The sequence below is a fragment of the Callorhinus ursinus genome, unplaced genomic scaffold (genome assembly GCF_003265705.2).
Source record: "Callorhinus ursinus isolate GAN/ISIS: 27379988/994484 unplaced genomic scaffold, GSC_fseal_2.0 scaffold13, whole genome shotgun sequence".
NCBI lineage: Eukaryota > Metazoa > Chordata > Mammalia > Carnivora > Otariidae > Callorhinus > Callorhinus ursinus.
Window position 1 is genome coordinate 43,847,405 of NW_027397075.1, and position 24,492 is coordinate 43,871,896.

General features: G+C 40.9%; 1 protein-coding gene and 1 pseudogene across 4 annotated transcripts in view; one reads left to right on the forward strand and one right to left on the reverse strand.

Annotated features, from left to right (window-relative positions):
* The first annotated feature begins 2,278 nt into the window (after window positions 1-2,278).
* Window positions 2,279-24,492, forward strand: part of ACBD6 (acyl-CoA binding domain containing 6) — a 216,185-nt gene continuing 193,971 nt past the window's right edge. For 2 of the 4 annotated variants that reach the window (XM_073900163.1, XM_025877881.2), the window contains exons 1-3: window positions 2,279-2,834; window positions 10,293-10,357; window positions 13,028-13,124. In XM_073900163.1, coding sequence (XP_073756264.1) covers window positions 2,613-2,834; window positions 10,293-10,357; window positions 13,028-13,124 — 384 coding nt within the window. In that variant the 5' untranslated portion in view covers window positions 2,279-2,612. The remainder of the gene's footprint in view (window positions 2,835-10,292; window positions 10,358-13,027; window positions 13,125-24,492) is intronic. The other 2 variants (XM_073900164.1, XM_073900165.1) reach the window with 1 other exon arrangement.
* Window positions 22,415-23,592, reverse strand: LOC112828649 (heterogeneous nuclear ribonucleoprotein A1-like; annotated as a pseudogene).

The following is a 24,492-nucleotide window of genomic DNA, read 5'->3' on the forward strand; positions in this document are numbered from 1 at the left end:
AACACTGATTGTTATACTTTCATTCTAATTATAATATTTTCTGTCTTCCTGATTTCTTGGCTGATTTTTTCTTGAGGTTCAGGAAAACATATTCAGTTCCCTACAGTTCCCAAGAAATGTTTGAATGGAAACACCAATTGTAAAAGATTTATTCCCTGAAAGTTGCCAGATCCTGATTGTTTTGGAGTTTTAATAGAATCTTCAAGAAATCAAACCTTCTCAAGTATCAACGCCCTTCAGCTGGAGACCTCCAGGAAATCAGCTGTAGTAAATCCAGTTGTATTTGTTTCTTGTTGCAGCAAGGAAAAATACATACCACAGGGAACCATGGGCTGCCTCAGTAAGAAGGCGTTCAGAAAGAACCTGTTACAGGATTTGGGCTTTGGTTGGTACTTCAGGGAGAGTCTAAGGTATCAGGGATCTGTTCTCAATTGGGTGCTGTCAGAAAGCCAGGGCAATTCCATGACTGGGCATCTCAATAAATCTTATCTACAGGGAGAGAAGACTAATAGAATAAAGCTGTAATTTGTAAAGAAGAAGTAACCATTCATTTTGGCCAAGAGAAAGGGTGTTTGGTATTGTGTGGGACAGAGTGATCTTGTCTGTGTTTAGACAAATTCATGAAGTGCTTTGCCTTATTTTATCATGCTTTTACAATGACCTTGTCTGAGGTTAGGATTTCACGAGATTATTTCTGTCTAATAGGACAATAATATGGCTTAGCTGTGAGTGCCAGGCCAGCTTCGGAATGTCAGGGGCTCTTCTTGTTTTTCTTTTTCATGTGTTATTTTTAATCTTTTCATCCAAATATAATGTACATACAGAAAAGTATAATTTTTAAAAAGATTTTATTTATTTATTTGACAAAGAGAGACACAGTGAGAGAGAGAACACAAGCAGGGGGAGAGGGAGAGGGAGAAGCAGGCTTCCTGTGGAGCAGGGAGCCTGATGTAGGGCTCGATCCCAGGACCCTGGGATCAGGGCCTGAGCCGGAGTCAGACGCTTAGCGACTGAGCCACCCAGGCGCCCCTGGAAAAGTGTAATTTTTAAAAAAGATTTTGTTTACTTATTTGAGAGAGAAAGGGAGATTGAGGAAGCACAAGCAGGGTGGTGGTGGTGGTGGGGAAGCAGGCTCCCTGCTGAGCACGCTGAGCAGGAAGCCCAACGCGGGGCTCGATCCCAGGACCCCAGAACATTCTAGAATCTCAAGTAATGTTTGTTGAATCCTGACCCAAGCTTTCACACTTCCCGCCTTTCTTCTCTCCCCTGTCTACCTGCCCTTCTACCCTGTCCACCTGTATAAGGTCTAACCCCACACGGTCAGTAACCACTCTTTAGAACACTTTCTTCATACCAATCTGATGGTGCTTATTACATTGTTTTGAGCACTAAATGAACATAGTGTTTGTGTTTTTGTTTTACAACACTTGGGACATAATAACCGCTAAGTGAAAATTAATTGTAACAATCATGTTACAGTTTCTGTGTAGTTCTGTGTAAATCCCTTTAGGGCAGAACCGTATAGTACTTTTTGGTTTCACTTTAGTGTCTTCAAAATACAATGGCAGAGGTCCCGTCAGAGGAGACTCGTGCTACCTGCGGGGGGGCACGGGCGCGTCCCCGCACAGCCCTGAGACGTGGAGGGCGGTTCCACAGGCGAGCAAAGTGAGACAGGGAGACGAGCGGTTCCACCAATCACACGGCTTGGGCGGTGAAGGCCCCACCTCCCAAATTTTCACCCATTATTCAAGTTAAAGCCAAGCTCTCAAGCAGCAGATGCGCGTGCAGGGATCCGAAGCCAGTTTGGGGGCGCTCGGGACACACCATCCGCGGAGGGGGCTCAGGCGGAACCTTCGTCCTCAGCTCGGTGTTTCCCGCGACTCCGCTCCTATCGCTACACTACCCAATAGACTGCCTCCTTCCCCGCCCCGAAGGCCTATTCCGAGAACAATTTCCAGACTTCGGGATTAATAATTTCAGCGAAACGATGAATGGACATCCAACGAGTGAGGACAGTCTCTCCGACCAGCATCTCCCTAGCGCGGCCCCACGACTTCTCTTAGGGGAGGGCACCCCACGTACGGCCGCCCACACTTGTCCGACCCAGCGGAGAGCCCGCCGCGCCTCGCACCGCGCGCGTGCTCGGACGCGTGCTCAGGCGCACACACCGCCGCGCCCCGCCCCCGCCGCGCGTGCACGCCGCCTCCAACACGCCCCGCGTGCACGCCGCCTCCGCCCCGCCCCGCGTGCACACCGCCCCCTTCCCGTCCCGCCCCGCCCCGCCCGCCAGTGCTGCCTGCCGCCCTCCCTTCCGGAAGTCTAAGCTGCGCCTCCCCGAGACCCCCTCGCAGGTGGAGGGACCCGGTTCGAGCCCGGGCGCTCTGTTAGCCAGAGGCAGGCGGAGGAGACCGGGTCGGCCGGGGCGAGCCGCCGAAGAGTAGCGGAGCCCGCCCTGCACGCCCGGGAGAGAAGTGGGAGGGAGGCAGAGTTACGTGAGGCAGCGCGGAGTAAGTGAGCTTGGGTCCGACTCGAGGTCGGGCTCAGGACCGAGACTGGTGGGCCAGGCCTCCGAGCCGGCGTTACACCCGCTCCGAGGAGCACTGAGCGGACACATGGCCTCGCCATTCCTGCCCGCGGGGGCCACCACGGGCGACAGCGGCGGAGAGCTGAGCTCGGGGGACGACTCCGGTGATGTGGAATCCCTCCAGAGCCCCGAGACCGAGACGTCCGGGAGCCTGACCGAGCTCTTTGAGAAGGCTGCAGCGCACCTCCAAGGCCTGGTTCAAGTGGCTAGCAGGGAGCAGCTCTTGTACCTGTATGCCAGGTACAAGCAGGTAAAGTCCTGGGGAAGGGGTGGATGCGGGAGAGCGACAAGAGGCCTTCTCTGTCCTCCAAAATCTAATAGTAAACGTGCTTGGTTGATGGCTAGGTGTAATGAAATTTGCGTGTGTGTATGTATAATCATCCACTAAGGATTAGCATCCTTCTGAATATGGAGAGGGCCTCTCTGCTCTCCTGGGAGTGTTATTTGCTGGACACCGAATGACAGTTTTCCATGTCTTCTCTGACTTGCACAGTGACCTTGCACTTAATGCTTTTACCAGCTTCAGAACCTTTACAAATGAGGATGATAAAATAAGATTTATCATTCACTCTTGCTGAAGGGTCATATGGAGGTAATTATGGAAGTATTATGGTCACATGGAAGTAATGTTAAAAAAAATTGTGGGCTCCAAGAAAATTATATGATCGTAATAAAAGGATGATGCAATACAAAATAAAGTATTATACTTTTGTTATTGTATTTTTAAAATACTAAATATGTTAGACTTATGTTTTGGCTGAATGGGCTTCTGATTTTTAGATAAAATTATAAACGCTTTAGGGCTAGTAAACACCAGGTGAAATAATCCCCTTCTTTTGCTGGAAAGGAAAGGGAAGCCCAAAGAGTAGATAACTTGCCTAGGGTCATACAGACAGATCAGTCAGAACTAGAACTAGATTGTAGCTCCTGACTCTAAGGCTCCGAACTTTACCTGGAAATAAAAATCGTAATGTCCTATAAGACATGTTTGATTTATCATTCAAAGAGTCAAAGGTACCAGAAGGAGAAATAATCGCTTTATTATAATCAACCAATACTTGTATAACATCTTTTATGTGCAAAACACTTGGGTGTTATACCTGCAGGGAGTGCAAAGAAGAAAAAGCATGATGGTATTTGCCTTCAAGAGACTTAGAAAGTTACTTGAGGAGTCTAGATTTATTTTATTTTTATTTTTATTTTTTTTAAAGATTTTATTTATTTATTTGAGAGAGAGAGAATGAGAGAGAGAGAGCACGAGAGGGAAGAGGGTCAGAGGGAGAAGCCGACTCCCTGCTGAGCAGGGAGCCCGATGTGGCACTCGATCCCGGGACTCCAGGATCATGACCTGAGCCGAAGGCAGTCGCTTAACCAACTGAGCCACCCAGGCGCCCTAGGAGTCTAGATTTAAACACGGGAAAAATTGCTAACAAGAGTTAAATAACATTTTAGGAAAACTCCAGCTCTTTGGAACACTGGAAGCAATGACGTTCTGGGGAATAGCCCATTTTATTTTATAAAAAATTTTAACCTTTCTTTTGCTTCTTGGTATCTATTTCCTCCTGTATTCTTTTAAGAAAAAAAAATAGTTGTAGGGTCCCTCTGTATTCTTCAACTGAATGTACTGAATAGAGATGAATCTTCTTTTGAAGACTGATGAACTTCAGTTATGAATACCGGTTAAAGTGACTTGAGACACATAGCCGTAGATACATATGGTATAAATTACAGTGTTGAATGAAAATTGCCCCTGAATTGGCCTTGGAATTTGCTTTCTTGCAAAAGTTCTGGGTATCTTTTTTCTCTCTGGTTATTTATCCTGTCCTAATAACATTAAAATCAGACTTTCAATTATTAAACAAGAAGAGTTTATTGAATGTTGTGCTAGGACCTTCAACATGTCTGACTAGTAATTCTCTGGGCAGCATGAGACTGCTTTTCTCCAAATTCCCTAGAGAACATTCTTTTTCTTTCTAGGACATAACTTTATTTACTGTTATTAGTGTCATCATTATTAATATCTGATTTCTGAGTTATCAGTGAACTATAGTCACCTGTCAACTGGTAACCATTCTGTCTCATGTATCCTCACTTCATCCAGGTATTCTGGAGGAGGTGTGTCCCTCACCCTTTCAAGAACTTGATGTTAAGGTGTTTAGAAATATTCTGTATCTGGCAATAAAATTCTTTGTTATTAGAGAATAAGATTATGCTTACTTAGATATGACATTGGAACGATTTTCATCAATCTCTTCTAAATTTTTTTTTTTTTTGAGAGGGAGAGAAAATCCTAAGCAGGCTCTATGCCCACTGTGGAGCCTGAGGCGGGGCTCCATCTCGTGACCCCGAGATCATAACCTGAGCTGAAACTGAGTCAGATACTTAACTGAGATACCCAGGCCCTCCTAAATATTTTATTTTATTATTATTTTTTTAAAGATTTTATTTATTTATTTGACAGAGACACAGCGAGAGAGGGAACGCAAGCAGGGGGAGTGGGAGAGGGAGAAGCAGGCTTCCTGCCGAGCAGGGAGCCCGATGCGGGGCTCAATCCCAGGACCCTGGGAGCATGACCTGATCCAAAGGCAAATGCTTAGCCAACTGAGCCACCCAGGTGCCCCCAAAGATGCTATTTTTAACACTATTTCAGAATTCTGTTAAAAATAAAATATTTAGGGGCACCTGGGTGGCTCAGTCGTTAAGTGTCTGCCTTCGGCTCAGGTCATGGTCCCAGGGTCCTGGGATTGAGCCCTGCATCGGGCTCCCTGCTCTGCAGGTAGCCTGCTTCTCCTTCTCCCTCTGCCAGAGCTCCCCCTGCTTGTGTGTCCTCTCTCTCTCTTTTTGTCAAATAAATAAAATAAAAAAAAAATAGCATCTTTGATAGCATAATAAAGTTGAAATTCCAATATAATTGATGCATGGACCAGAATTTCTCATGAAACAATTAACATTTTGTATTCAGAGTAGCACTGCATTTTGGAGGCCGAATGAAATAAAGTTGTCCTCAGGAAGATAACAGAAATAAGCTGAGCTGTGAACCTTCTTTTCAGAACCCTAAACTTACCTAACATCGTAACTCTTTTAGTCTCAGATAAGCCTGTGGCTCCAAAATCATCTTTTAGTGAGGTTTCAAAAAGATCACACCAATGAACAGTTTTTTGGTCCTCTGCATTAGCCTACACTTTCCCAGCAAAAGATAACTAATTGACACCTGTGAAAACTCTATAGGATAATGAAAATTTCGAACCCCTGTTAGCTTCATTTCACCAGAGCCTTCAGCACCAGCACACTGAGGATACCCAGCATGTTCTCCTACTTTAACCTGGCCACACATGATTCACTGGCATTTGCCATTAGCCCCTTTTGTTAAAACATTCTGTTTTATCATATATACATCAGAACAGAGTTTAGGTGTTTTGTTAAAATGGCACATTTTATAACTCTGCTCTATAGCTAATGATTCATTATTCAATGATTTGGAAACTGTTGCTCATCATGTCCTAAAATCCCGTAGTTTTATTTACCCAGTCTTTTCTGATCCAGAACTATTGTTTGAATTTGGGAATGCAAAAGCTTATGTGTCAGTTAGAATATAGGGTCAGCTGCTGAGCTTTTATTTTCATCACGCATAATGGTCTGGAGGTAGGTGACCTAGGGCTGGTATGGTGATTCTGCTTCATGAGATCATCTGGGGGATTAGTCTTTTTCTGTTCTGTAGTTCAGCCATTCCCCCAAGGCAGCAGTTCTCAAATTGTGGTCTAGAGACCACTGAGAATCACTGAGACTTTCTCAGTAGATCGATAAGATACAAAACTATTTTGTTAATAATACTAAGACATTACTTGCCTTTTTTCTCTTTGATAAAACTGCCGATGCATCAGCATGAATCAAGGCAGTGACAGCAAATTGTACTAGTAGTCATATATTTTACCACCATGTACTCAGAGTAAAAAGAAAAAAAAAGGCCAATTTCACTTAAAAATGTCTTTGATAGGGGCGCCTGGGTGGCTCAGTTGTTAAGCGTCTGCCTTCGGCTCGGGTCATGATCCCAGGGTCCTGGGATCGAGCCCCGCATCGGGCTCCCTGCTCCACAGGAAGCCTGCCTCTCCCTCTGCCACTCCCCCCACTTGTGTTCCCTCTCGTGTTCCCTTTTTAATATTGTGTGTGATGAAATGGGGAGTACATGCAAGGCAGTTCTGCACACAATTATGTTGGCCATTTCGAGGAAAAGCACTTGTGTAGTTTTTGAGTTGCAAGCTGAGCTGTCCACATTTTTCATGAAACATCATTTTTCCTTAATAAAACAACTCACAGATTAACTCTGCTTATTCAAATTTCAGTATTTGGCAGATGGTTTCTTCAAAGTGAATGAAGTGAGCCTGTCACTTTAAGGAAAACAGCTGACAGTGTTTGTTGCCAGTGGTCACATTTGAGTCTTCAAATGAAAATTAGAGGTTTGGAAAATCTGTGTCTGTCACATGAACTTGACAGCTTCCTGATACTTAAGAACTTTTTCGATGAGATTAATGGTGATTCTAATGATTGTAACTTCTACTCTTGTATATGTCAACATTTGGAAGGAATGCATAACTCAGTGAACCATATTTTCCAAATATTGCATGGAATGTTACAAATTATGTGTGAGTAAAAGATCCATTCAAAGTGCAAGTCAGACCAATGGATTTTAATGTAGCAGAAGGAAAAATTCATTGATACAGCATCAGAATCCACATTGCATCCAGTCTTGAAGAAACTGCCATTTGTTGAGTTTTGGTGTGGTATCAAAGAAAAAATATCCACAATTATCTGAAAAGGCTACTAAAATACTTTTTTCTTTTGTAACAGTGTATCTGTGTGAGCTTTTTCTTCATATACTCCAACCAAAGCAACATATTGCAGTATGTTGAATAGATAAGTAGATATGAGAATACAACTGCCTTCTATTAAGGCAGACATTAAAGAGATGTGCAGAATGTACAACAGTGTTACTTTTCTCACTAACTTTTTTGTGCTTTGGAATATACAGTTATTTTTCATAAAATTTTGTTATTTAAATATGTTAATGAGTTTATTATTTTTAAATTAGTTAATACACATTTTTACAATCTTAATTTTTAATATGTTAAATATTGAGAGATATAACCCACATAAACAAAGCTCCTTGCGGTCCTCATTTTTTAAGAGTGTAAAGAGATCATGAGACCAAAAATTTTGAGAATTGTTCCTCTCAGATCCTCTTTCCATGGCCAGAGATGGCTCATCATCACTTACATGCATGTTCTAGCCAGAGCTCAGGGAAAGGGAAGGACAAGCCCTCCTTTCTTTTCAAGGAAGATGTTTATATCACTTTCTCACACATCCAGTCCCCTCTACCTGGGCCGAAGTTGCACGGTACATGTGATGGTTAGCTGGATGACTACACGTGCGTCTGGCTGAGACTTCTATTACTGTGGGAGAAATGGAGAATAGATAGATATTGGTATTTGTTTCTACCACTGGCTGGTGTCTGGATAAAAAACAAAAATAGTAATGACTGCTGTTTTTATGATGTGTCATAGTTTCTCTCATGTTTCTAACAATCCAGTAGTTGAAGTGATTTGGAGATGCCTAGATTTGATGTGGCATGTAAAACAGAGTGCTATAGAAAAGGAATATTGGACTTTGGAGTCAAATAGTCCTAAATTCACATCCTGACTACTAATTCAGGATTTGCTAATGTGTGAACTCTGCATCCCTCCTTAGAGTCTCTGTACTCATTTATAAAATGAGTTTGTAATGGCAAACCTAACAGGATTGTTGCATGGCTCATTTGCCATTACATATATGAAGCTTTTGGTTTGTGGTGATCAAGAAATGCTCTCTCACTGTTTTTGCTCTCTCACTGTTTCTTCCTTCTGTCCCCTTATAATAGGGCTGCTCCTTTGTAAGTGGACATTTTAATATTCATCAGAGGGCCATGTGATTAATTGCTAAGCAAATGATGGAGATGATACTTGTTACGAATTCAGAGATGGATAAGATCATTGTAGACTGAAAGAGTTCTTATAATCTGAACCTTGAGTGGGACTGAAAGGTGTGAAAAGCTGACGGAAGAGGAGAAGGCATTTTAGGTGAGGGCAGTAACATGAGCGAAACTCAATAAAAATCATTAAAGCAGTGAGTAGATCAGTCTGTTAGTGAGTAGACCATCAGTTTGATTTTAGTAAAATTCAAGTGTATAAAAGTAATAGTAGATGACGAGAAGGTCTCTGAGAAGTACTTGGGGGTTGGATTGTGGTATTAGGAAAAAACAGGTATTTGGTTGAACACATGCCTGACATACTCATTCCATTCAACAAACATTTTTTACTACCATAGGTTAGGCACTATATAAGGTGCAATGAGTGAGTTAAGAATGGTTTCCTAGAGACTGTGTTCTGATAGAAAGATGAGATTTTACCCAAAACTTTCTAACACCAGGTAAAAGTGGAAAGTGCTGCTGTCAGAAGTATGCGGAGTAAATGCTGTGAGAGTTCGTCAGAGATTACTTTTGGCAGTGGGAATATGGGCTGTATAGTGAATTCTGCACTTGTGTGAATTTCATTTATGTTTATTCACAATAAAAATAACGTATAATTTCACTACAAATGTTATTTGAGGATTACAAATAAGTATTGGCCACAAACAAGATGAGCTTATTATGGAGTAGATAGAATTTATATTGTTGCTGGAAAACCCTTGAAAGTTTTTTGCAAGGCTGTCAGCATCCATATTTGTATCAATTAGTTTCATAATAGGATACTTTACAAATAGTATTCTTTATCCTGGAATTGGGGAGAGATAAAATGCTGATAGTGTAGGGGCGCCTGGGTGGCTCAGGCGGTTGAGCACCTGCCTTCGGCTCAGGTCATGATCCCAGGGTCCTGGGATCGAGCCCCGCATCGGGCTCCCTGCTCAGCGGAGAGCCTGCTTCTTCCTCTCCCTCTGCCTGCTGTTCTGCCTACTTGTGCGTGCTCTCTCTCTCTGTCAAATAAATAAATAAAATCTTAAAAAAAAAAAAAAAAGATCAGTTCTCCAAAAAGACATAACAATTAAAAAAAAAATGCTGATAGTGTAATGAGAATCAGCATAAATAAACAATATTGTGAATTCTGATAAACTGTACTTCACAGCTTGTTTCTTGCACATTTAAAAATTCTATATGATAAATGATAATAAGGATCACATCTGTATTTATAATTTGCCTTGTATATATAATTTGTCTACTAGTTTAGGAATGCAAGTGTTTGTGACTCATATTTTTTTATGTATCACAGTATTAGACAACAGTGGTTTTATGCAGTAAGCCAAAGTGGCCTGTGTTTTAAAATTTGTTTTTTGGGGGGCGCCTGGGTGGCTCAGATGGTTAAGCGTCTGCCTTCGGCTCAGGTGATCCCGGGGTCCTGGGATCAAGTCCCGCGTCGGGCTCCCTGGTCCTTGGGAGCCTGCTTCTCCCTCTGCCTCTCTCTCTCTCTCTCTCTCTGTCTTTCATGAATAAATAAATAAAATCTTTAAAAAAAAATTTTTTTGTTTGCTTTTACAAAGAATGTTAAATTTTGTTATTCTATATAGATGCAAATATTTTCTAACCTATAGTTACTGAGTATACATGATAAATTTGAAAATAAAAAGTTTCTCTGGCATTTCTTTGAAAAATAAGTTCTTTATTTTTTTCCCTCCCTTCAATTAGGTCAAAGTTGGAAATTGTAATACTCCTAAACCAAGCTTCTTTGATTTTGAAGGAAAGCAAAAATGGTAAGAAATTCTTGGAATCTAATGAGGTTGTTGGAAATGGTTTAGGTGTTTAGGAATTAGAAAGTAGTGAGCAGATTAAAGAATTATTTTTATATTAATCTCTCTGCTGTAGACTGTGCTAACAACAGGCAATTGGGAGAGAGATTAAAAGAATCCGCTTTTAGCTAAGTCTCCTAAAGGATTCTCATGCCGTGATGTTGGTATACACATAGTTCATGACAGACATACACTCCTTACATACAGATAGCTTCTTAGAGAGTGATGGTAAGAGCTAATGCTTGAGATTTTCCTATCCTGTCATACAGCCCCTAATGGATCACCTCTTCTGCCCTGTGTAGGAATCTTTGAATGGACAGGAAGATGGGAAGGGAGAAGAACAGGATAAGTCTCCATTTTTATTCTTCTCCCCTGCCCCAATTTTATCTTCTTATCTCTAGCGCTCTTCTGTACCTTGCCCCACCCACACCACAGTGAAGTGCTTATAATAACTGGTTGGGAAGAAAGGGGGGAAAAAGATACTGAATCCACTTCTTTCCTAAATCTATAAAAAGATTATCCCCGTCCCAGTTTTTTTACTTCTAATTCAGAGGTTCCTTCTTATCCTATGAGGTCTTATTTACTCTTACCTTGTCTAAGTGAAAAAAAAGAGAAATTGCATGCAATAGGGACCCTTAGTTTTAGGAGGAAGAACTTTGGAAGCGTCAGCCCTGGAATTAAAAGTATAAAGGATAGGGTTTAAAAAAGAAATGAAATACGGTTGAAGAGAGAAGAGTGCTAAAAATGGATTCTAACTTTACATTCTAGAGCAGTGCTACTCGAAATGTGGTCCCTTGACAGGTTGCCTGTCTGCGAACTATTTGTTACCCAGCTGTAAAGTCATGCAAAGCTTGAACTTGAATGTAAATTAGTTATGTCATTAGGCCCATGTTTAGTTCTGCTGACTTTGTTTGTGTAGGACATTCTCAGTGAAGGAAGCAGTGCTTTGATTTCCGTTCTAGCAGAAGCTTTCTTTGCTGATGATAACAAATAGTTCTCTGACACTTTATTACTGTTGTGGAGAATACCTGATGCAACTTTTATTGTGAGTTTTTTGTTTTAATTTCTGAAATTTCATAACTTCAGCATTATTTTTTTCCCCTCTGCTTGCCTGGTTTTTCATTGTTTTTAGCAATTTTGAGAAGTTTTGATTTTACAACCACTATAATAATTCAGGCAAGAATCATCAATGGATGCTGAAACCATTAGATGAAAAACTACTGAGGAACATTTACACAATCTGACCCTCAGTTTACTTTTTAATTACAAGGAAGACAACAGGAGATACTGCTTCTACCAAGTCCTTAATCTTATCTGTGATGATGGGAGGGACAAACTGATGTCATGTGCCCCTGATGTGATACATTGTAAAGGACATGTCACCTATATATTGCTTTTGCCAAAACCTAATTCTAATCATGATTATTCATTTTTGGCAAGAATACCACGAAGGTGAGGAAACAATCAGACAAACCCAAATTGAGAGAGATTTTATAAAACAACTGGTTTGGACTCAAAAAATATCAATATCATGGAAGATAATTAAGAGGCTAAAGATACACAAAACTCAGTGCTATGTGTGAATCTTGATTGGCTCCTGGTCTGGGAGAAGAAATCTATAAAGGACATTATTGGGAAATCAGGGAAATCTGAAGGTAGTCTATGTTTATATAATAGTATTAATGTTAAGTTTCCTGTTTGATATATGCTGATATACTTAGGGGTAGAGTGTTGGGATGTATACAGGTAACTCTCAACAGGGTCAGGAAAAATAAATTTGGAAAACCTCAGAAAGATGTTATATTCATTGTGGGAGCAGGAAGGTAGTGAAAAAACTGTGGCACTGAATTGTGTTTTACAGTGAATCAGTGGATCTCCTTCCTGGGTGGAAGTAGTAAGAATTGGCCGGGCAAGACCAAGAAGGAGCCTGTCTTGGCAGCTTACAGGAAAAAGAAGAAAAGGATGACTCAGAAGGGGGCACAGGACTAAAATATTACTCTTGATATTTATACTGCAAGTGGTCCCCACCTTCTTACTCATTAAAATTCGTACCTCTGTCTTTACCACCCCTCACTTTTTGAAGTCCTTGCATCAGGATCCACTACCAGCAGCTTATAGCTGAGATAACAGCAAAAGGGGAAGGTGTATTTCTCACAGCTTAAATACAAAGTTCAAAACATTTTTCTAGGGAATATTGTTTTGTGTGATGATTATTCCCATGTTACCAAAATGCTATATAAGGTGGAAACTACTTTTATTGGTCTGTAGATCATACATTCTCAATAGGGATGAAAGGTGGGTTTTGGGGAGTTATAAAATCTTGGATATTACAATTGTTTGTGGTCTTCTAAAATTCATTCGATGTGCAATATATCTGTGTTACAAAATTTCATGGGGGAGGGTGATTAGGAAAAAAAATGTCTAAAGAGGCTCCTTAGGTGGTGGGGCGTAAGGTGTGTGTTGGTATAGACCATTGTGAATGCAAAAAGATATATAAGCCACTCATCTGTGGCTTATATATATATCTCACATCCTTAAAACGTGCATGCCAGTTTTTTAACACTAAAAAGGAATGTGTCATTTGTGTTACTTCCATAGATAATGATAGATCATTTTGGGTATTCTTTACTGTAGGGAAGCATGGAAAGCACTTGGTGATTCAAGCCCCAATCAAGCGATGCAGGAGTATATCGCAGTGGTTAAGAAATTAGATCCAGGTTGGAATCCTCAGGTAGGATTTGATGATTGTAAATAATACTTTCCAAAAACATATCATCTTCCTCTCACATAAAGGTTTAAAACCAAGCCTAAGCTAAGTAGCATTCTTTTTTTTTATTAATTATTTTTTAGTGCTGTTGTATTTCGTTTCTTTTTTTTTTTTAAAGATTTTATTTATTTATTTGAGAGAGAGAATGAGATAGAGAGAGAGAGCATGAGACGGGGGAGGGTCAGAGGGAGAAGCAGACTCCCTGCTGAGCAGGGAGCCCGATGTGGGACTCGATCCCAGGACTCCAGGATCATGACCTGAGCCGAAGGCAGTCGCTTAACCAACTGAGCCACCCAGGCGCCCCTCTTTTTTTTTTTAAAGATTTTATTTATTTGAGAGAGAGAGCATGAGTGGGGCAGATGGAGGGTGGGGAGGGGCTGAGGGAGAGGGAGTAGACTCCCTGCTGAGCAGGGAGCTGGACTCAGGGCTGGATCCCAGGACCCTGAGATCATGACCTGAGCCGAAAGCAGAGGTGACTGAACCACCCAGGTGCCCCTTAAGTAACATTCTTAAAAGTTTTATTTTCTTAGATTATAGAGTTATTGTAATATTTATCTACTTCAAAATACTATTGCTTGAATATTAACCAGTTAGTGATATTGAGAACTTCTCTGAATTGTAGAGAATTTTTTAAAAAAGATTTTTAAAAATTTACTTATTTGAGAGAGAGAGCAAGTGAGCAGGGGGGAGGGGCAGAAGGAGAGGGAGATAGAGAGTCCCCTGCAGACTCCATGCTAATCACGGAGCCCAATGTGGGCTCAATCTCATGACCCTGAGAGCATGACCTGGGCTGAAACCAAGAGTCAGTCGCTTAACTGACTAAGCCGCCCAGGTGCCCTGGAATTGTAGAGAATTTTTAAAAGCATAATAATAATTTCAATTTTGTAAAAACTCAGTTCATTTCAGAATTTGAAAGAGTTTAACGTGAGATCATCATTATCTTGAGAAATGGTAGGTTTCTCTTAGATTTTTTTTTTAATGAGCACTTCTGTGCAAGTACAAAATGCTTTTTGATGTGGATAAAATATGAATAAGGTATGCTTTCTGCCATTACATAATTTAAAGTATATTAGTGAAGATAAAATACACAAAATATAGTAGTAATGCAAGTGCTAGGGAATCCAGTGGAAAGGAGATTACTTTGGACCTTGGAGGTATTGGGTATTGTTCACTTAAATGTACCCTCTTTTTCTGGTATACTTATCTAGAAAGACTTTAATAAAGGTGGGGGTTGGTAGTTTATTTCAAAAATTTTTCTGAAACATTGGTGACAGGTGTTTTAGTGGGATAAAGGCATCAGTACCATGTTGAAAATGCAAATGTGTATTACTTTTCATTAAAAATATTTAGGCCAAACATTTCAGTGATGAATGAATATAGCAACTTTCAGATTTTTTGGTAACAATTATTTCATTGGTACACATGTTTTACCAGTTTGAAGGAATTTTGTTCAATAATCGTGGAATCTTAAAATTCAGAGTTGTGGGCGCCTGGGTGGCTCAGATGGTTAAGCGTCTGCCTTTGGCTCAGGTCATGATCCCAGAGTCCTGGGATTGAGTCCCGCATCGGGCTCCCTGCTCCTTGGGAGCCTGCTTCTCCCTCTGCCTCTCTCTCTCTCTCTCTCTCTCTGTCTCTCATGAATAAATAAAATCTTTAAAAAAAAAATTCAGAGTTGTAAGGTACCTTAAAGATTATATATTATGATGTACAAAAGTATATCTTAATTGTGAATACAAAGAGGGAGAGATAACCAGCTTAGGGTATCTTTAAAGATACAGCTGCCTTTTTGAAGTCATTGAAACTTTCCTGATGTTTTGATGTGCATGAATATTTTCAGAAATATTCCATTTTGTTAGTATCTTTTATGAAACATCAAGTTTGCATACAAATGTATATCATAGAGGTCCTAAGGACTTAGTAAATTAAGTGGTGTAAACAGGTGCCCCTCTGAGCTGAACTCAGCCTGAACGCATATGCCACAGTGTTTAAAAAACAAAACAAAACTTGAGTTTGCGTTTTGGTGAGTACTTTACTTTTCAGTCTCTGTGGTCTTAGTTCTTCCCTATTGATTTTACATGGCTGTCTCTGATGCCTGGCCTATGTAGGCGTTTGAGTTTATAAGTTCTGACAAATGACAGAATTTATTATTTCTTACCTTCAATACCTTAATTACTAAATACAGTTCTGCTAACTAGCACTTTTTTTTTTTTTAAAGATTTATTTATTTATTCTAGAGAGAGAACGTGCTCATGTGCAGGAGCGAGGGGAGGGGCAGAGGGAGAGGATCTTCAAGCAGACTCCCTGCGGAGCCTGGAGCCCAGCCTCGGGCTCGATCTCACAACCAACCCGTGAGATCATGACCTGAGCTAAAACCAAGAGTGGATGCTGAACTGACTGAGCCACCCAGGCGCTGTTGTTAACTATAACTCTTAAAAATGGTTGCAGAGTTCATGTGGTTAGGTAGTTCTTCCTTTTTTTTTTTTAAGATTTTATTTATTGATTCATTTGAGAGAGAGAATGAGAGAGAGAGAGCATGAGTGGGGGAGGGTCAGAGGGAGAAGCAGATTCCCCGCTGAGCAGGGAGCCCGATGTGGGACTTGATCCCGGGACTCCAGGATCATGACCTGAGCCGAAGGCAGTCGCTTAACCAACTGAGCCACCCAGGCGCCCAGGTAGTTTTTCCTTATGGAAATTTAAACAGGCAGTAAGGATGCTTTTTAAAAATATGTAAATTTCACCTATTGAACATAAATTTGAGTAAACTAAGCAGAATCACAGGCACTTTCAAATAAAGATCATTCTCTCAGGGTCATGAGATCAAGCCCCCTGTGGGGCTCCGTGCTGGGTGTGGAGTCTGCTTAAGATTCTCTCTCCCTCTGCTACCCCCCACCCCGTCTCCCACATGTGCATTTGCTCTCTCTCTTTCTCTTAAAAAAAAAATCGAAGATCATCCTTTAATACATTGTTCTCAAAATGTTTTGACATCTGTAATCTAGTTGTAAAGAGGAATTTTATGTTTTGTTTACATTTTTGCTTAATTTAAACATTCTGATCTGGTTCCCTTTGACTCAGCTTTTGTTCCCTTTCTTTCTGACTGGTATGAAGTAGTTCGTAACTGCAATCTCAAGACATTTGATATTTCATTTATTATCTTTTAGGTTAGAGAATCATTTTCTTTTGATACTAGTTTCTGAAGCCAATGAAATAATAACTCTCATTGCTGAATGTGCTAAGCTCTTTACATGTGTTGTCCTTTGAAATCTTCACAAGAATCTTAAGATTTTTATTTTTAAGTAGTCTCTACAGCCAATGTGGGGCTCAATTCATGACCCCAAAATCAAGAGTTGCATGCCCTACTGACTGTGCCAGCCAAGTGCCCCCACCAGAATCTTAATTAGATTAGAAACTATTATTGGCAGGGCGCCTGGGTGGCTCAGTTGTTAAGCGTCTGCCTTCGGCTCAGGTCATGGTCCCAGGGTCCTGGGATTGAGCCCCGCATCAGGCTCTCTGCTCCGTGGGAAACCTGCTTCTCCCTCTCCCATTCCCCCTGCTTGGGTTCCCTCTCTCGCTGTGTCTCTGCCAAATAAATAAGTAAATAAAATCTTAAAAAAAAAAAACTATTACTGTCTGCATTTTAAAAATGAGGAAATTCAGGCATAGAGTGGTTTATATCTTGCCCAAGATTAGCCAGCTAATAAATGATGGTGCTGGGAAATGGACTTATCTGTATAGGAGTTCAGAGCCCCACTCTTAATCCCTCTGCTATCTTTTCTGCACCTAGCATTTTATATTTACATGTATTTACACACATATACATTTGTGTATATATAACATACGTATAGCATCCATCTAAACTTATGGGTGTGTATATGTATAAAAAATTCAAGTAAAGGTAGTTAACTGTTTTAATCAAAGCTCCATGGAGTATAAAGTGAAGTATAAAATGAAGTATAAAATGAACAATACCTTAAAATGTAAACCCTTGACTGTGTTTTCTGTTATGTTTCATCTTATCTCAAGAATGTGCTGTTGAATATCTAATCAAGGTAATTCTTCTGCCTTATTTGTTTTTTTGCCAGGGGGAAGAGGGTAAGTTTTTATTTTGGTATAACTTACTATTTTTGACAAATAAAAATTGTATTTAAGATGTACAACATGATGTTTTTCTTTTTGGTATATGTATACATTGTGAAATGATTCTCGCAATCAGACTAATTAACATTTTCATTACCTCTCATGGTTACCATTCTTTTGGTGCTGAGAACCCTTGATATCTACTCTCTTGGCAGATTTCAAATATACAATATTATATATTACACATAATTATTAAATATAATAACTAATGTATTAATAATAACTAATGGTGCATTATTAACTAATATATACTTGATATAATTTTTTTTTAAGTTTCAGAAATAGTGCAAGGAACTTCTGGATAGTCTTTATTTAGATATACCAATTGTTTATGTTTGCTTTCGCATTCTCCCTATTTATACACACACTCAAATTTTTTCTGAACCATTTTACATAAGTTGCAGACATCATGTCCCTTAATCACTAAATACTTCATTATTTCTTAGAATAAGGACTTATCATTATACCATCATTATAAAAATTAGAACTTTTTTTGGTCATGAGTTCTTTTGAAATTTCTTTTTTTAGACACTTTAGGCTCAGAGTTCCTGCAGGGCATTCTATACACACAGACATCAATTGTATATATTTAAGGTATACACCATAATTAGACATATATATATATATATTTATATATATATATATATATAGTGAAATGGTTACTATAGTCAAACCAATTAATATACCTTCTTCTCATATAGTTATCTTTTTTTGTGTGTGTGGTGAGATTACCTGATATTTACTCTCTTAGCATATTTTCAGTATTCAACACAGCATTATTTATTGTAGTCATCATGCCTGCATATTATTTTTTATTTTTTATTATTTTTTTTAAAGTAAGCTCCACGCCCAGTTTGGGGCTCGAACTTATGATCTGAAGATCAAGAGTCATGTGCTCTACCAACTGAGCCAGACAGGTGCCCCTATCATGCCTGTATATTAGATCTCTAGATTTATTCATCTTACGCAACTGCAGTTTTATACCCTTTTTTTTTTAAAGATTTATTTATTATTTATTTTGAGAGAGTGAGAATGAGAGAGAGAGTACATGAGAGGGGGGAGGGTCAGAGGGAGAAGCAGACTCCCTGCTGAGCAGGGAGCCCGATGCGGGACTCGATCCCCGGACTCCAGGATCATGACCTGAGCCGAAGGCAGTCGCTTAACCAACTGAGCCACCCAGGCGCCCAGTTTTATACCCTTTGACCAGCATCTCCCTATCTCCCATTCCCCACCAGTCCCTGGTAACCACCTGTTTTGTTTGCTGCTGCTGTGAGTTTGACTTTTTAATTTCATTAAATTCTACATATAAATGAGATCATAGAATATTTGTTTTTGTCTGGTTTATTTCACTTAGCATAATGTCCTCCAGGTTCATCTATGTTGTCACAAATGGCAGGATTTTCTTTTTTCTCATGGCTGAATAATATTCCATTGTTTATATATATACACCACATCTTTTTTTTTTTCAAAGATTTTATTTATTTGATAGAGACACAGCAAGAGAGGTAACACAAGCAGGGGGAGTGGGTGAGGGAGAAGCAGACTTCCTGCGGAGCAGGGAGTCCAATGCGGGACTCGATCCCAGGACCCTGGGATCATAACCTGAGCTCGAAGGCAGACGCTTAATGACTGAGCCACCCAGGTGCCCCTATACTACATCTTCTTTATCCATTCATCCATAGAAAGACAGATTGTTTCCATATCTTGGTTATTGTGACTAATGCTGCAGTGAACATGGGAGTGCAGATACCTCTTTAAGATCCTGATTTCATTTCCTTTAGATGTATACCCAGAACTGGATCATATGAGAGTTCTATTTTTAATTTTTTTTGAAAGATTTTATGTATTTATTTGAGAGAGAGAAAGGGAGTTCGTGCATGGGTGTATGCCCACACGTGGGGGGAGGGGCAGAGAGAGAAAGGGAGAAGCAGACTCCCTGCTGAGCACAGAGCCTGATGCAGGGCTGGATCCCATGACCCTGAGATCATGACCTGAGCCGAAGTCGCACGCTTAAGTGACTGAGCCCCCCACGTGCCCCCTATTTTTAATTTTTTGAGGAACCTCCATGCTATTTCCCATAATGGCTGTACCAATTTATATTCCAGTCAACAGTGAGCAGTAGTTCTTTTTTCTTAAAATCAGGAATTGTAACATTGATTCAATATTGTTGAATCCATGATCCATATTCAAGTTTATCATTTATTTTAAAAATCTCCTTCATAGTTCTTTGAAACATTCTGATTCATCATCCAATCCAGGATCATACACTGTATTTATTTGTTGTCTCTTTAGTCTCCTGTAGTCTGGAACAGTTACTTAGCCTTTTTTTTTTTCTTTCTTGACTATGATAGTTTTGAAGAATATAGGCCAGCTCTTTTGTAGAATGTCCCAGTTTGGGCTTGTCTGATGTTTCCTCATAATTAGATTCAGATTATACATTTTTAGGAGAAATACAAAGGAATTGTGTCCTTCTCAGTGCATTATACCAGGAGATACATTATGTCTATTTGTCCCAGTGTTGGTTATGTTAACTTTGATCACTTGCTTAACATGGTGTTTACCAGATTTCTCTACTGTAAAATTCCTATTTTTCCCTTTGTAATTAGTAATTTGTGGGGAGATACTTTAAGACTATGTAAATATCCTTTTCCTCATCAGATTTCACCCACTAGTTTTAATATCCATTAATGATTTTCCAACTCCATCATTTCTTCTACATTTATTATTTGGCATTCTATAAAAATGGGCTTTCCCTTCTCCCCTGTTTATTTATTTATTCACTGTCAAGAACTATGAAAGATCTAGGATTGTGCCCTACTTGCAAGCTAATGAGTTAGCCTGTTACTGTTTCTTAGATGCTGGCAGAGGTACAAGACTCCTGGGTTTGAGCCAAAGGACTTTATTATTCATGGTACTTCAAAGTGCATGAGATTCATTTGATTTGCATTGGTTTCTCGAATCCCCCAAGTCCCACAGGGATAATGCAGGTGGGCCTAGATGGATTCCTGCATATGCAGTGGATTGTGCTACAGCAAAGGAGCACTGAGCTTTGGGGATTTACCCCTCTTATAGCAGGTGGAAGCAAGCCTGCTCTTTGTCAGGGGTGGGAAGACATTACCTCATCCCTGAGGGTTGCTTGCTGTACACACAACCCTGAGAAATGGCCCAGGTAGAGAGTAGTTAGAGCCTGGCATACCGGAGGAGAACGTGTAGAGATGTTCAGGGCCCATGGCTGATTGCTTCTCCCAACATTCATGTATTTATATCTGTACTGTATATACTCATGGATTTCTGTTTTATTCAGTGGGTTACAATCCATTACTATCATTATTTATTTGGTCACTGGGAACTCCTTCAGGATGGCTCCTGTCTCCTTTTGATATGTCCCCATCAGTCTTTCAGCCGTTTCTTACTTTTTGTCACAAAATGTTACAGGCTGTATTAATTTCCTAGAATTGCCATAGCAAAGTACCACAGACTGGTACTTTGTAGTTTAAAACAATAGAAATTTATTCTCTCACAGTTTTGGAGGCTAGAGGTCCAAAAATCAAGTGTTAGCAGAGCCATGCGCTCTTTGAAGGCTGTAGGGAAGAATCCTCCCTTGCCTCTACCAGCTTCTGGTGGCCCCCAGGGTTCTTTGACTTGTGTCAGTGTAACTCCAGTCTCTGCCTCTGTCTTTACATGACCTTCTTCCCAACATGTCTGTATCCAAATCTCCCTTTCCTTTTTCTTACATAGACACTAGTCATTGGATTTGGGGCCCACCTCAGACCTCATTTTATCTCTCCCCGACTCTGATTTATTGAGATATAATTGACATAGAATATCATGTAAATTTAAGATATAAAACGTGTTGGCAGATGTTGGGAAGATGGTGGCAGAGTACAAGGACCCTAGGTACGCCTCCTCCCACTAATACAACTAGATAACCATCACATCATCCAAAATACCCCAGAACTAACCTGAAGACTGGCAGAACAACTCCACAACTAAAGGCAGGGAAGAGGGCACATCCAAGAAGATAGGAAGTACAGAGACTCGTTTTGGGAGAGAAACAGAATGTAGCTGCTGTAATGGGGAGGAAGCCGTGGTTGTGGAGAGAGGTGAGATACAGACTAGCACACGGGGGAGCACATGGGGAAAACCAATCCCCAAAGCAACTGGCTTGGAAAGGGCTTCAAGAGGGGCTGAATTTCATGAACTTTAGCAACCAGCAGGGCTTAAAGCCTGGACTTTTAAAGGTCAGTGGGCTTGGCTCAGGAGAGCCCATAGGCATTGAGGCTGCTATTGGAGAGAAGGAAAGACAAACAGCCTGCAGACATATAGTGTAGATACAATGATCTGAAGAGCGCCTGGGTCATACAGTGGGAAGGTTATTTGCTCATCTCCTAGTGTATCCCAGAGAGGCAGAGTTCATGGAGAGATCCCTCTAGGAACAAGGGAACTGGCGTGTGCCATTTCCCTCCCTTGCACCACAGCATGAGCACAGAGCCATCTGTGGGAACCAGTAGTGCCAACACTTGCTACCTAACTTGCTTACACCAAGCCCTGCCCCCCATGCTCTGGTGGAGTCGCCCTTCCCAGTCAGACTTGCCTCAGTCCCAGCATGGCAGGGCCCCTCCCCTAGAAGACCAGCCCAAACCCCTGTCTGCACCATGTCTCCGGACTGGGAGTTTTGCAGGGCCTCGGTAATGGTGGCGGTGGTGACAGGTGTCATTTCACAAGCAGACCAGAGCACACCTACTTAATATTCACCGCATTCAGGCCAGGGACCAAACACTGCCCACAACAGGCAAAGAGAGCCTCTGTAGACAACTGGCCTGAAGGATAAAGTGGCCAGAACACAACAGCAGAGCATATGCAGCATGCTTTAAGTCACTCCCTGTAGCACCGGGTCCTGGGAAACACACTGGGGAACTATACTACAGGGCACTACAGGGCCTCTTCCTCATAAGGCCGATCCATGGAACAGCAGACATAGCTGACTTTTTTTTTTAAAAGACACATTTATTCAGCATCATGATCAGACTATTACATTTAGCAATCAACAGCATGGGTGCAAAAAAAACCCCCAAACATTAAAACCCTTTGTTGAAATGCTTTACACTTTCCACAGAACAGAAACTAAAATAACTTGTTATACAATTAGTCACAAATACAGTCCTCGAGTTTTTTGCCCATACACATGAGTATTGTCTAAAACATGTCTTCTTTGTAGCAGCTAGGGCCTGCCACCACTGTGCTTGGCTGAGTTCATAAATCTGTTGTAACCTGTAGCTTCCGTGTCACTTCTCTGGCTCTCCTCTCCTGCTAAGCTTTGTTTCCTGGCAGTAATTAAAACCTTCTGCCACTGCCATAGCTACTGCTGCTGCTGGAACCACCATAGCCACCTTGGTTTTGTGGTTTGGCAAAGTATTGGCCTCCACCACCAGGGGGGCCAGAGCTTCTGCCTCCAAAATTTCCTCCTTTCATGGGTCCAAAATTTGAGGATTGATTGTTGTAATTGACAAAATCATTATAGCTTCCGCCACCACCAAAGTTGCTTCCATCATTACCAAATCCATTATAGCCATCCTCACTGCCACCATATCCACTACCACCTCAACTGCCACCAAAGCCACCTTGGCCACTGAAGTTCCCTCCACGACCAAAGTTGTCATTCCCACCAAAAACACCTCTACGACCACCATCAAAGTTTCCAGAACCACTTCGACATCTTTGGCTGGAGGAAGCACTAGCCATCTCTTGCTTAGATAGGGCTTTCCTTACTTCACAGTTGTGGCCATTCACAGTATGGTATTTTTGAATGACAATCTTGTCTACAGAGTCATGGTCATCAAATGTTACAAAAGCAAAATCTCTCTTTTTGCCGCTGCCTCTGTCAGTCATGATCCTGATCACTTCAGTTTTCCCATACTGTTCAAAATAATCTCTTAGATGATGTTTTTCAGTGTCTTCTTTAATGCCACCAACAAAAATCTTTCTCACAGTTAAGTGGGCACCAGGTCTTTGAGAATCTTCTCTTGAGACAGCCCTCTTTGGTCCCACAACTTTTCCATCCACTTCGTGTGGCCTTGCATTCATGGCTGCATCCACCTCCTCCACAGTGGCATATGTGACAAACCCAAAGCCTTTGGAGTGCTTGGTGTTTGGATCTCTCATTACCACACAGTCCGTAAGCGTACCCCATTGCTCAAAATGGCTCTTCAGACGCTCGTCGGTTGTTTCAAAGCTCAAAACCTCCGATGAAGAGTTTCCTCAGCTGTTCAGGCTCTTTGGGAGACTCTGACTTAGACATGGTGGCAGTGGGAGGGGAGACTTTAACGATGCTTACTCAGCAGTGTCCACGGGCAGAAAGCCATAGCTGACTTTCTTAACACACAGAAACAGGCACAAAAACTTAGACAAGATGAGATGACAGAGGAATTTGTCCCAAATGAAAGAACAGGACAAGACCATGGCCAGAGATCTAAGTGAAACCGATAAAAATAACATGGCTGCTAGACAGTTTAAAATCATGATCATAAAGATATTCATTGAACTTGAGAAAAGAGTGGAAGACATGAGTGAGACCCTTAACATGGAGATAAGGAGTAACATAGAGATAAAAGTGAATAAATGAAAGGAGCAACATGCTTGATGGAATGAACAGCAGGCTGTAAGAAATAGAGGAATGAATTAATGACCTTAGAAGACAGAGTAATGGAAAGTAATAAAGGTGTACAAAAGAGAGAAAAGAGAATTATGCGGAAGGAGAATAGACTTAGGGAATTCAGTGACTCCATCAAACACAATAACATTCCTATTACAGGGATCCCAGAAGAAGAGAGAGAAAAGGGGGTAGAAAACTTATTTGAAGAAATAATAGCTAAAAGCTTCCCTGGGGAAGTTTTTATCTGGGGAAGGAAACAGATATCCAGATCCAGGAGGCACATAGAACCTCCAACAGAATCAACAAAAGCAGATCCACACCAAGACATAATTAAGATGGCAAAATGTAGTGATAAAGAAAAAAATTTAAAAGTAGTGAGACAAAAGAAGACAGTTACATATAAGGGAAACCACATTAGGCTAACAGGGGACTTTTAAATTTAATTTTTATTTATTTATTTGACAGAAGCATGAGCGCACAAGCAGGGAGAGGGAGAGGGAGAAGCAGGCTCCCCATAGAGCAGAGAGACTGATGTAGAGCTCCATC